This window comes from Tyto alba, unplaced genomic scaffold (genome assembly GCF_018691265.1).
Source record: "Tyto alba isolate M040663 unplaced genomic scaffold, T.alba_DEE_v4.0 Super-Scaffold_18, whole genome shotgun sequence".
Lineage (NCBI taxonomy): Eukaryota > Metazoa > Chordata > Aves > Strigiformes > Tytonidae > Tyto > Tyto alba.
In genome coordinates this window covers 23,723,416-23,736,426 of record NW_024881280.1, presented here as the reverse complement: position 1 = coordinate 23,736,426, position 13,011 = coordinate 23,723,416, and the positions used below count along the sequence as shown (strand labels likewise).

The following is a 13,011-nucleotide window of genomic DNA, read 5'->3' as shown; positions in this document are numbered from 1 at the left end:
ATGAAAAATGGAAGAGGAAGAGAGGGAGGGGAATTTGAAGCATTTGGCTGTGCAATGAAGTTAGTGTCGATAAAAGAATGCATCCCTGGTTTGCTTTATTAATAGTCATCTCTCTTCATCCTTCCCTTATTATTTTCCTGCACTATACAAGGACATGTAACAAGTTACACACACAAAAAAAAAAATCCTCCCTTTAGGAAGAACTGCCCCCCCTCCTCAAAAAATCTAATTTCTTAGTGAAAATGAAGCCACTACTGCCCTCACTTGGTAGCCATTTTGAGAAATATATCTCCCTCCACAAGAACTATACCAGTAAATCCATGAAGGTGCTTATCAGATTAAATCTGTCCTTAAACACACAGGTGGGAGCAGGAAAAAAATAAACCTCCATGATGTAACTAACTCTAAGCAGCAAGGTTAAAAAGAGTGAAAAAGATTTTGCACCATATTTTTCTGAGCTTTAACTACATATGAAGTCAGAGCAGCTGGCAATAGAAAAGAGTTTGGAAGTTTGGATCCTCTTTCCACATATTTCCACAGCTTAAAGTATTTTAATTCCTTTTCAGTTTAACTGTAAATTTCCTGGATTTAACACTTCTGTTTTGAAAATAGTGACAACAGCCCTATCATATATTTTGTTCTTAATTATGATTTCGTCATCTCCACCTTAACAATCATTTATTGACAGCATACTGAAAGCATTTGTTGATAATATGCTTTCAGCCAGATCCTGGAAGACACTGAGCACAAGCAGCAAGCTATTGCACAAAGTCATGGCTCCCTTGATACTTTGAAGCAGAAGGTGATTAGGTTCACCACGCTTAGCAGCTTCTTAGCTTTTTAATTATGCACATAATCAGAATTATGAGTATATGAACCCCTGGCAGATATAGACAATGCTTCTAAACAACAGTATTTCTTTACCTTGCAAATGCTTGTATTAGCTTCCTTCTACAGAGATCATCCTTAATTATTAGGTGGACTGAGCTCCATGCCCACAGAATTTACATTTCCATGGTAACTGATTATTCTAAACGGATTTCAATGTGTTTTAGAGCTCTCAGTACATAAGCTTTCTCTTTTCTTAGGATGCTGTTGTCTTAAGGGATATCATGGGCCAGTTCAGGAATGCATCAAAAAAAAAATACAAAACATTAAATGACACAAATGTACTATCAAAAAACCCCAAGCTTTAAAGAAAATAATCAAATGCCAGCTTAATACATTCTCCAAGAGCTGGTTTGACAGCTTACTAGCCTCGTGCTAAGTGCAAATCTGCAAATGGAAAATCCAAGTTATTTCTAGAGCCTCTATCAATAGCCTCTGGATGTTAGAATAGTGACAGATCACAAGTACAATGCTGGCAACAGCCCACACCCCTTACACTGTTTTGCACTTGCTTGTGATGGAAGAGCACTACTACCACTGAAATACCAGTTATGATTACCTTCAGTACTCTACAGTTCTACAGTTTTTCATACTATACTTCACTGTATCTTTCTTCCACTGTAGTAACAAGGCTACTCATCCACCGCAATTGTTTTCTCCAGGAAAGACAAGAGGCTTGCATGCTACAAAATGTCTTGCTTCAACAGAAATTTACAAGTTATTTTTAGAGACACTAAGGTCATAGGAACAGGGCTTACAGTAACAGTGGAAAGTAGGAAAACTTCAGTGCTTGTAAAATCTTCTAGTTGTTAACCTGAGATTAGAATAAACTCTTGAGAAATCTTACAATCTTTCAGAGGATGATTTCTTTTTGGGGCCCCACTCTTTTCCAATTTCATTCCAGGGCCCCTGCTCTTTTCCAATTTCATTCTGGGCTCCCCTTTTTTCCAATTTCATTCTGTGCCCCTCTCTTTTCCAATTTCGGGCCACTTCTAAGAATAGAATATTTGTCACCTAAAAGATAGGGGCCAAGATCCTAAAAGCAATTTAAAAACTATATGGTAAGGTGGCACAGAAAATAAAGGGCAAGCCTGATGTTTTCTGAGTAACAGAGTTTACCACAAGCATATGCTGTAACATTCTGCACGAGCTATTTTCCTAAGCACTAAAGGCTTCATGCCCAGGTATCTCATATTGCTATAATCCAGCCAAAGAGTGATGAAGGCACAAATAACTGAGGCCAGGTCACCATCTGCCAGCATAGGACTGTTTCCTAGCCAAGGCATTACTCGTGGATGCTGCTATGCGGGAGCCTGCAATCAGCCAGGAATCCAAGAGTACTCCTAAACTGGAGGCTGGACTGTCCACATGCGGAGGCATATCTTCAGCCAAAGGAGACTATTTCATCAAGTGAAACTCTTCAAAACACTATCTTCTGTTCAGTAACATCACCTCTTTCTTGCTCTGCTTCAAGCAACTCTTATTTTCTCTGTGCTGTGATGTGATCCTATCCAAGTTCTGGACTTCCTCAAGGAAATGCAGAGACCAAACACACTTAACACTGCTATGTATTGCTGTTAGTTAAGTTTTCATGGTCTGAATGGTTCAACATCTGGAACCCCATTGCTTTGAATTTTTACAAAGCATTTTCCTTTAGGACTTTTAATTCCCTCAAAGATCCTCCCCTTCTAATGAATATTGTCCTTTTAAAATCTGAGGAAAGCAAATAAGAAATTAAGGACACTTACTAACATGATATACAAAAGATTAGATACCAAAAGCCTCTAAATAGAAATACTGTGGAAGAGCTTCTACCCCAAAACTACAGCTGGAAATAAGAAAGGTTAAACCAAGGTTGACTATTCACTGTTCAGTTTCCACACAAACTGCTGCCAGCAATACAGCCTTCCCAGGCAGAAGTAGCAGCAATCATATTGTGAACAGCCCTGGCAGCCTCCCTCCCTTTCACTGCAGCTTCTCTTTCCTCAGCAGGACAGAGGAGATGCCCTTTGTTTCCGAATTCGAAACTTAGAATAGCGAAGTGACACTCGTGCATTCATTCTGACACACCTGCCCATGTCTCAGCTGGTCACAGTCAAGTTATACAGGCACAGGCCAGCTCAGATGAAGGCATCAACCAGTTCCCTTTACCAGAAGCTACATATTGCTACGGAGCTCACCCTCAACAACAGCACATTTGCTTTCCCTCTGGCTGCACTTTCTCTGATCAGAGGGGAAAAGCACAATCAAAAGCAAGCAGTAGGGTGGCAGTAGTGGCAGCAGGTGGCTTGGGCAGCAGGAACAGAAAATGAAGGGAGAAATCCTTACTAATTCCTTCAGACTCCAGAAGTACTTTCAACCTCCAGGCTAGCAGTACATCACCTAGAGGCATCTCAGCTCTCTACCTCCCCCCATGCTTCAGATTCTCCTGTTAAAAATCACCTTTGGCATTCAGATACTGACAATTACTGCCCTCTCTTCCCATCTTGTAAGAGTTCACTATATGCCTAATAAGCAAGTTTAAGCTCCACCTTCAATAGGCCACCTACTCCACAAGTGACATGCAGCATTTTTCCCTGTTGACCTTGCAATCTACAAAACATGTCACAGAGCCCACACTTCTCTCTAGAAATCCCCAAATCCACCACACCACACCAAACTTTTATTGGCCCCTAACCCACACCTCTACACTGCCTTAACTCAAATCATCTAACCTCTTACTGTCACACATTCAAGCAGGACACTACCCGAGAGGTTGTACACTGCTCTTTGCCTTATTCCCATCATTACTTCAGGAAATGAATTGACCACAAGGTAAAGTTTGTCATATGCAAGTCATTTTGGAAATACGTAAACTGGATCATTAAATATTTACATAAGATGTTACATGAGTTTGCATGAAACTTGGCAGCTCTGGAATGCTTATTTGAGACATCTAGCCAGAGCCTGGGAAAAGAGGAGGAGAAGAGAAAAGACCCTGGAGTGGGAAGAAGGAAAGAATAGTTAATCCCTTTTTCTCAAACATGTGCTACAGAAAAAGCACACATTATGACAGTCTTTTCCATGACTGCACACAGAGTTCCTGCCTACATGTCCTGGAAATAACCAGTGCAGTGTTTCTATAAGCACGCTCCTCACATTTAATGCTTGGAGTCACTTTCTCAGTCCCTCTTCCCTCCCCTCCTCATGCATTAGACTTTGGCTTCCCTATTAGTCTACTAGCTGCCACTTTGTTTAGGAAGCTAAGGCCACATAGAAAGTTGTTTGCGCTATTCGGTTCTCTTTATGATTCCCATGAACTGCTGTTAATATCAGGATGAAAAGAAACAAGACACCCTAAGGGAATTACTCAATGGACTAGAACTGGTAGAGGAAAACTACAGATATTTCCATTTTTAATGCTAACAAGTTCTGGACTCCAAAATACTACCTGGGACCCAATTCCCTTGCAGTACAGGACAGAACTTAATTCTAGAGACAGTCACAATCCCCCTATCTCCAACATGAATATTTTCCACAGCATCCACCTGATATGTCAGTTAGCAACTGAGTATGAAAAGGAGCCAAAGCTTGTAAGGGAATTACTAAACATAAGAAGGAGTTTTGGGGACATCTCTATGATGGCAGAGTTTCTCTAACCAAAGCTGGATAAAATTATTCACATAGTTCTATGTTAAAGAACAAGATCCAGAAGCAGTTTTACCAGATGTCTGCAGGGACAGGAAAGAAAGATTTATTTTCCTTTTTTATATTTTCATAACAAATTTTCAAGTTTTCAACTTATGCACTGCCATTAACAGGATGCCATGGAGCATAAGGAAACACCATGAGGATGACTGAGCACTGGCACAGGTTGCCCAGAGAAGTTGTAAAGTCTACCTCCTTGGAGATATTCAAAAGCTGTCTGGACACGGTCCTGGGCAACTGGCTCTAGGTGGCCCTGCTTGAGCAGGGGGGTTGGACCAGATATCTCCAGAGGTCCCTTCCAACCTCAGCCACTCTGTGATTCAGTGAACCTCTTCTATTCTGTGTCTCACATTCTGTAGCTTCTCATTGTGCAGACTGTCACCAAGAGTTGCCCAGCCTCTCCAATTCTTTAGTACACTGACCCTGTCTGTTAAGCGCAACAGTAGGGTCACGTAGTTATACCTGGAGACTCACTATGTCTGGGTAGACCACCCTCTGCTACCCAAAGACAGACTCAAAGGTTTGGAGGGTGGGGAAGTAATTCGAGGAACATGGAAGATGAGGAAAGGTCTATAGAAGAGATAAAAAATTTATTTGCTAGTTAGTATTTAGATACCTTTCCTTCAGAATTTCCTAAAATATGCAAAAGAGACTTCTTTTTACCAAAGAACAGTAATATGCTATGTCAATTTTATAACTACATCACTGCAAGATATACAAATATTGCTCAAGGAGCCATTTTTCCACTCCTATTTTTCAACATCTCTTTCAACCAAAAGAGCAGTTTTGATGAAGCTCAACAAGAGTAGGTTGTTCAAAATTAAATCCTTGTTCAAGGACCCTAACTAAGGACCACACACTATACCAGAGACAACTGTCTAGTTACCTGCCATGGGAACGAGATTTAACAAAGGGCATCACTCGGACAGTAGCAGCCTGATGCCTAGCTACCCCCATTTTACAAAAAAAATTCAAGGTAAAAAACACATAGTCTAAGATCAGGTAACAGGTATCTGTATAGGCAGTAAATTTCTATTAAAAGACATACATAGATAGACAGACAGATAGAGCTTTCCTCTCAGTGATTCAAACCCTGCTTATCTTAGATAAAATCAAGGAGGCAGCAGAAAGTCTCATGGCTTGATGCACCATCCACTGGTCCAAAGTCCAGTGGGGATGCCTAGTGAAAAGCACTGCTCCACAGCTTGTGTGAGGCGATGTCTACCAAAGTAGTTGTAGTCTGATCCCAGGCGTCCATGCAGAAGTGAGTTATGCTCCCTAAGAAGCAGAGGCCTGCCAGGCAGGGGTTACTGCAAGGGGGACAGGTCTGCTGCAGCCAGCTTGGGCATAAGCACAGCCTGTGAGGTAATGTGAATTCCTTGGCTCCAAGCAAACACCTGAATTCTTTGGAAACCACAGGAATCCAGCACAGAAAAGGTAAATAACCCAGTGGAGCCAGCGCTAATTAGGAAGCTAAGTTACTGGAGGGAGGGGCACTGTGAGGCTGAGGGCAGCAAGCTCAGGCAGCAGGATGGCAGCCAGTGGCAGCTTCTGTGAAGCCCAGCTGTCTCCCCTCCCATTACGAGAACTCTTGGGTTCCTCTGGAAAGTCTCCCTTGGGCTCCTTGGGCCCTTTGCAAGAACATTTGGTTTTCAGCTCAGTTTTGCCTCTTCTTTTTTAAACGGATTTTTCAAATTCAGTGTAAATCTGACTAATAAGTTCTTGCTGGGCTAGGACCCTTCTAGCCATTCAGATTCAGAAATAAGGCTGCCTAAATCTGGTAGTTTAGGCAAAAGTAGGCTATAGAGAAGTCTCTACAAAACAAGGAGCCATTTCACTATGAATTCTCCACACCATTTCTGTCCCACAAGGAGGTACACAAAAGGAGAGAAAGTCAGATGGGGGAGAGAGAGAAGCATCCCTACTTGGCAAAATGGGGAAGGCTCACCAAAAGCACAAGCTATTGCTGGCCCCATGTCCTCTTCAGCTGTGCTTCAGTGACAAATCAGGCTTGTTATTCTCTCCTTGCATGGATGCCCCTCCAAAAATCAGCATTATCCACCAATTCAACAGTTGGCTATAGGAGCAGCCTTGGGACTGACACATAACTGGCCTTGGTAAGTCACCTTCAAAAGCATGTCAAAGTTGTAATTAAGATTGCAGTTTATTAACAATATTCCTCTTATTCATATTAGGTTATAAAAGGTATGTCAATAAATATATTCCATCACATATTTTGGAAGTCTCAGGCTTAAGTTATACCCTCAGGCAAACCTGGACCAAGCTTGCCAAGACCATCTCATTCTCCAAACCTGTACCTTTGATGCAAAGGTCCCAGCTATGGTTTTCCAGGCTGTGAATCACAGATGGCCAATCTAGATGATAATTGTCCTCTCCGGCACCAAGTTACTATATATCTGCCAATTTAACAGATGTATGGCAGCATACTTTGGCTACTTTTTTTTTTTTTAAATATGCACTAGAAAAGTGTTTGACACCACATTTTTCAATCCAATAGACAAGGATCTTAAGTCACCCAGTGCTGCTTTATGCCTTAAGCACAGCTTCAGTCTTGTTTCAAGCCTCGAGAAAGAGGAAAAAAAAAAAACATCCCACCCCCTCCAAACAGATCACTGAATATCCCCAAATGAATCTATTAGCAGCATTCCTTCTAGAGGTAGACCAGACTGAAGGAAGATGAGGTTTGATAGAGTTTTAGGGAGGCAAGACCAGAAATGTAGTATTGTAATGAAAGATGAAAACAGAACACATTCACCAATACCATTCTTAGTAACTCTCCAGAAATCTGATACCTGACCCTGCTGACCTAGGGCTCTGTCCCTGCATAATACAGCTTATTCCACAGGGAATGGAGTGGAAATAGCTACAAAAGGAACCTACTCAACATCAGCACTTCCAAAGTTCTACTCAATATTCTTTTAAAGGATAAACAAAAAAAAAAAAGCTTCAAGGTCAGTATCTTCCTGAAAAATTGCATTGGGATAAAAGAAGGCCAGGGCAAACCAAACAGTTACTTGGTACTTCCAGCGCAAATCAAGCAACAGTAGCTGAAGGCTTTGTTACATACCTCTGGGTACATATCCTTCACACCTCCTTCAAAGGGAACTTTTTCTTCACTCTTCCACATGGAAAGTGAAATGCAAGTTACATATGCTGGATCCATAATCCCTTTCTTTCTCCTCAGCACTGAAGCCTCAAATTTCACTCTAGATCATGTCATGACAAGTCTAGCTGTGCCAAGAGAAACCAGGCCTAAGGAAATATCTAGTCAAACACCACAAATGTGCATTGCACCAAGTCTGTTCCTTTTAAAGATCATTATATCTTATGGTTTCCTGATAGCACTCCTTTTCTTCTAGTTATCAACTTTACTGGAACAGCCAGGTTCCTCTTCTACTTGGAATATGCAAAGGATAACACTGGAGGGGAACACTACCTTTCAGACAGACTAAGAAAAAGGGAAAAAGAAAATGAAGAGAAAAACCCAGAAGAGGTCACCCTAACTACACTTCAAAGACTACCTGCCTTCAGAAAGCAAACTCAAAACACAGAAGTCACCATAATGCACTACAAGCACTAGTGGAGGTCTCAAAACAGATTCCTTTGTTTTGCTGGTGGGTTTCCTTTTAGATTGGTTCAATATCACCTTTGATTCCAGGCCCTGATCTTACCTCCCAGTCCTCTGCTACCAATTGCTTCCACTCTTAAGCAGTGCAGCGCTTTTTTTCTCAAATAAAGAATAAAAACCAGCTTCTACTCCCAAAGGTTAGAGCGTTTCCCCCTCCCCGCACAGCAGAAGTTTTGTCTGACCTTTAAACCAAAGCATTACACTGTGTGAAGCAATAAAAGGGTCTCTCCCAGCACTTAATTCACACAATTAAATGGAAGGCAAAAAAACTAACTAGGAAGCCAGAACCCAGTAGCTCCAGGTTCCTTACATCTCACCAACTGCATTTGCAAATCCAGGGTATGAGAAAAATCCAAATCGCTACAGACCACTAGTGCCATCTGGAGGCCATACAGAACAGCCCACCTAAAGTTTTCCATCAACCTCTGCTCATGCTTGAGCGTTGTCCTCCAGAGAGCTTGCCAGCACCCGCTGCACAAACATACCAACTCTACAGCCATAGAAGAAGGGAAAAGTTTAAGAGCAATTGAAGATATTGGTTGCAATAAATTTATACCTATCACATGAACGCATTCAACTACAAGTCTTGCTATAAGCCTTTAGCCATTGCTGACACTACAGCTGAAATTGCTCAGTGGGCAGTTGAAGTTCAGTAACGGAACTAGAGTTACTCTCCAGAGTCAGAACTGTCCTTGGACCAGAGATAACATCGCATTATTCTCTCTACACCAGTCCCACAGATGGATCAGTACAGATGACCATATCACTGAGCAGCACTAAGATACCTAGTGCTACAGTGAGTCTCCATATACTAGCTAACTTTCAGAGAGAGCTGCAAGATGGGATGCAATTTGAAAGAAAGGATAATTACCATTATGATACTGTGGTGTCCTGTACACATATGTTCCACTTGTCATGTATGTGGACACACGTGCTCTAGATTTGATTATAGTTTAAACAAATGGAATCTAAACACATGTTTAGATGCTTAGCAAGCACTGAACATACATCTGGAACATCATGTCCAGCTATGAGCCCCCCAGTACAAGTAGAAGTATTGACTAAGTGGTGCAAGTCTGGCAGGGAGCTATTAAAATGGTCTGAAAAACACGATATACAAGAAGGTGAGGAGAAAAGGATTGTCTAGCCTGCAGATAAGAAGGCTATGAACAGATCTAACTGCTGTACTCAACTCCTTAAAGTATGGTTGTAAAGACAGACTTTTCTCAAAGGTGCATATCAGAAGGACAAGAGGCAACAGTGAAACTGCAACAAGGGAAGTTTTGATTAGATGCAACACATGCACACACATTCACATGAGAATGGTCAGACAGTGGAACAGGTTGTCAGAAAAAACTATGGAATCGCCATTCTTGGAAGATACTCAAAACTTTATGGTATAAGGCCATAGAGCACCTGCCCAAACATTGAAGAAGATCTTGTCTTGAGAAGAAGGTTGGACTAAAATCCTCCGGACTTCCCTTCCCACCTAAATAATTCAATGATTCTTTCTTAAGGAATTCACTAGAACTGTCTGACTAGTGTATTTCAGTGAAAAGAACACACTTGTTTCCTTCCTCACTTCCTTCCCTAGACCTCTAATACAACTAGGATTGTTAAAAGAAAAACACTTCCCCCCCCAAGCAAAACATGTTACTCTGCTGTCAGAGACAAAAATGCCATCTATTGTGGAACTGGTGCACTTGCCCCCAAACAGAGTGGAACATTTGTCCCTTATACAGATGGATTTTTCCAGAAGTAAACTCCTTTGTTACAAGATCAGCAGAACTACCTTTAATACATTAATGATGGTGCAAATACTATTCTGGAGGCCTGTCATGCACTGCCCATTTTCAGAACATCCTAGCAATCTACTCATATATTTGCAATTAATGATCTCGTTTCCCTCTTCACTTCCCAAAAATATGCAATATTAGCAACTAACAATTTAATGGCTGATTCCCAAGAGTCTTGCATGCCAGGCATATTTAAAGCTTCTCTTCTAAAGTGAATATAGTTGTCAAGTTTTCCACTGACCAAGATGAGCTACCTCTTCCTGACCCTCTTTAGGGAAACAACCTGTTGACATTATCTTTGCAGGCACATCACAACACATCTGAAGGGAATCTGTTCATCAATTTAAAGAAGGGTATTTCTTGTGGGATCATTATTAGTATATCCTTTTGGATTCAGTATCTGCTTTGGATAAAGGTAAGTTGGATTCAGTATCTGCCTAAGTCAGAGCCATGAAGACTTTAACCCTGGAGATATTCTTTCTGGGTACATCAGATGCACTTATACATATAACATTATACAATAGCAGATTCAGCATTGCTTAAAACTGTTGCAAAAGACAGTCCCATGATGCTTTATTCTCAAACACCACTACAGTTAAGTTTCTCATCCGTTGGAAATTCAGAGGGGTGATTATTTCAAATTTATTGGTTACTATAGTTGGGTATTTAGCTAAAAATCTGTGATGAAGAGAAACAGGTATTGTTTTGGTAGATAAATGTTTCCACTGGAAATATTAAGTATCTTTTGTGACTTACATGCAAAAGAAAATTGACATCTTGCAATGTGACAACAGTGAACTAGTCTAAACCCACATACTCAATACTGTAGAAAACACAAATAGTGATCTGAAATTTAGAAGAGCAGTTGAAAGTATTAAAACAAAGGCCAATACAGCCAACAACAGGTCTCCAACTGCTTTTGTCTTTAGGATTACACAGAAATTGAGCAAGTTTAGATTCCCTTCACCTTGGAGGATGAAGGAGGGGCACAAAGGCACCAAGAGTCTAAAGAGGTTTCAAGAAGAACCCGGTCTTGAGATTGAACATGCCAATGACGGTGTGTGTGGCCATTCAACCTTTGAGAGTTGGAAACTCGCTTTAGTTATTACATGTGTAATAAAGTACCTCACTAAAGATCTATATAAAGAAAACTGATGGGACACAGCATGATGAAGTATCATATATTTAAACTCTGCAGAACTCCCTAACTGGCACTTCCCTCATCTGCTCTTGTGTAAGGAGTACAGATGCAAGCCAAGACATCTCTGGATCACCAAGTGCAGGTAACACTGAGAAATAAGAAACCTCCCCTACCTGGCCAATCCTTCCTCGTAGAGATAGATGACAAGTGGATCATAGGAAGTAACCAGAACATAGAGGCGCACATCGAATTTGAAATCTGAAATGCAGTTGTCAAGAGTCAGTAAATGCAAGTATCTTTCAGACATCATACAGTTGAGGAATGTCAACAGACTGCGAGAGCAATAAACCATTATCTGCTACTGACATAGGTGTCTGAAGCTTTCCCAGTTTACAAACTTCCAGATTTTAAGGAATTCTCTAGTTACATTTTTCCAGTACTAGAGGAAGATAGACCGCTCAATTATTCAACTTAATTCCTGCAAAGGTTGCAGAGATCCCCAGGTGTGGGGGTGGGGGAAAAGCGAAAAGCAATTCCTAAGCACACTCACCATCTATGAGCAGGGGGTTGCTGATGTAACGAGAAACGAGGATGTTGTCTTCCAGGACAATCTGGTTGGGCTACAGAAGAACAGAGAATCCAAGAGTGAAAAAACAGGAGGCTTAAGGAATAGGAAGATGACTAGATCAAACCCACCGTTTTTTCCAGCCTTCCCCTCCTAAAGACACTCTGTACCAACAACTATGTCTGGGGAGGGAGGAAACAAAAACAAAATATAAAAAACAACACTGCCATTCACAACATACTAAAGGTAATTAAACTCTAGCCAGAAGCTGGGGAATGATTTCCTTGACAAAAAAACTGCCAACTGAATCTTCCAGATAAATGCTCTTTAGAGTAGAATGCAGATTTAACAGCCACATGGCAATGATGTAAAATAGGCAGGAAAAAATCACATCTAAAAGTGACTGTCATTCTGTTTGCTTCTCAAGTGTTTAACCAAACACGTGGAGTAAGGTTTTAAAAGATACTGGAAAGAGTATGTAACTACAGTTGGTGAGGAAGTCACAAGTGAACAAAATGACTTCTCAATTTGTGATCTTTATAGCTAGGATCCTGGGCTGGTATCCAACCTTTTTGCCTACAGGAGTAAATACCTTCTACTGACATTCAGTTCACAGCAGGGACTACTGTACCAGGAAGACACTACCCTTGTAGCTCAGAACAGAAAGCTCTATCTATAACAAATATACATCACAAAGTCATGGGACCTGTTGAAAAAGCTTTTACTTTTTGCTGTATGCAAGACTCTCTTGCAACCAGTTTTAACTGCTCATACAAACAGCTTATTGCAAAACATTTTCTTGCCTTCAGTTTGCAAAAGAGCCAAGAGAACCCCATTATCCTGCCTTTATTCAGTGTTGTATGTATTCAGCCGTATCACCAGCATAAGCAGGAAAGCCTAGACATATAGAGTATACATATACAGTATGAGGGAACAAGCGCAACTTCCCTCAGCACATCCACAAAAGTGAGAGCCTGTTTTATTACCAATCAGAGAAATGCAAAGGTTTGTTGTTCTGTTGGGGGTTTTTTGTTGTTGTTTTTAAACACTTTTGTGATGAGATTCTAGAAGACACTCCCTTAGTGGCATCACACTGAAGGAAACTGAAATCTTTGGACCAAACTAGCTGAAGTGTTTCTGGAATAGATATACACAAAGGGAGACTGGTCCCAGAAGGGTCTTTTCCCCAGTTCATGGCCAATTGCCATATAAGCCTGAGCTCATTCCTCTCTTTCAAGCAAAGAAAAAGCTGAATGCAGCTCTGGAAATACTTACCTCATACACT

At 41.0% G+C, this 13,011-nt stretch overlaps 1 protein-coding gene across 5 annotated transcripts in view; it reads right to left on the bottom strand.

Annotated features, from left to right (window-relative positions):
• Positions 1 to 13,011, bottom strand: part of TTLL5 (tubulin tyrosine ligase like 5) — a 146,612-nt gene that overhangs the window by 119,205 nt on the left and 14,396 nt on the right. For all 5 annotated transcript variants that reach the window (XM_042791291.1, XM_033008589.2, XM_033008590.2 and 2 more), the window contains 2 exons: positions 11,712 to 11,781; positions 11,335 to 11,419 (listed from right to left, as the gene is read on the bottom strand). In XM_042791291.1, coding sequence (XP_042647225.1) covers positions 11,335 to 11,419; positions 11,712 to 11,781 — 155 coding nt within the window. The remainder of the gene's footprint in view (positions 1 to 11,334; positions 11,420 to 11,711; positions 11,782 to 13,011) is intronic.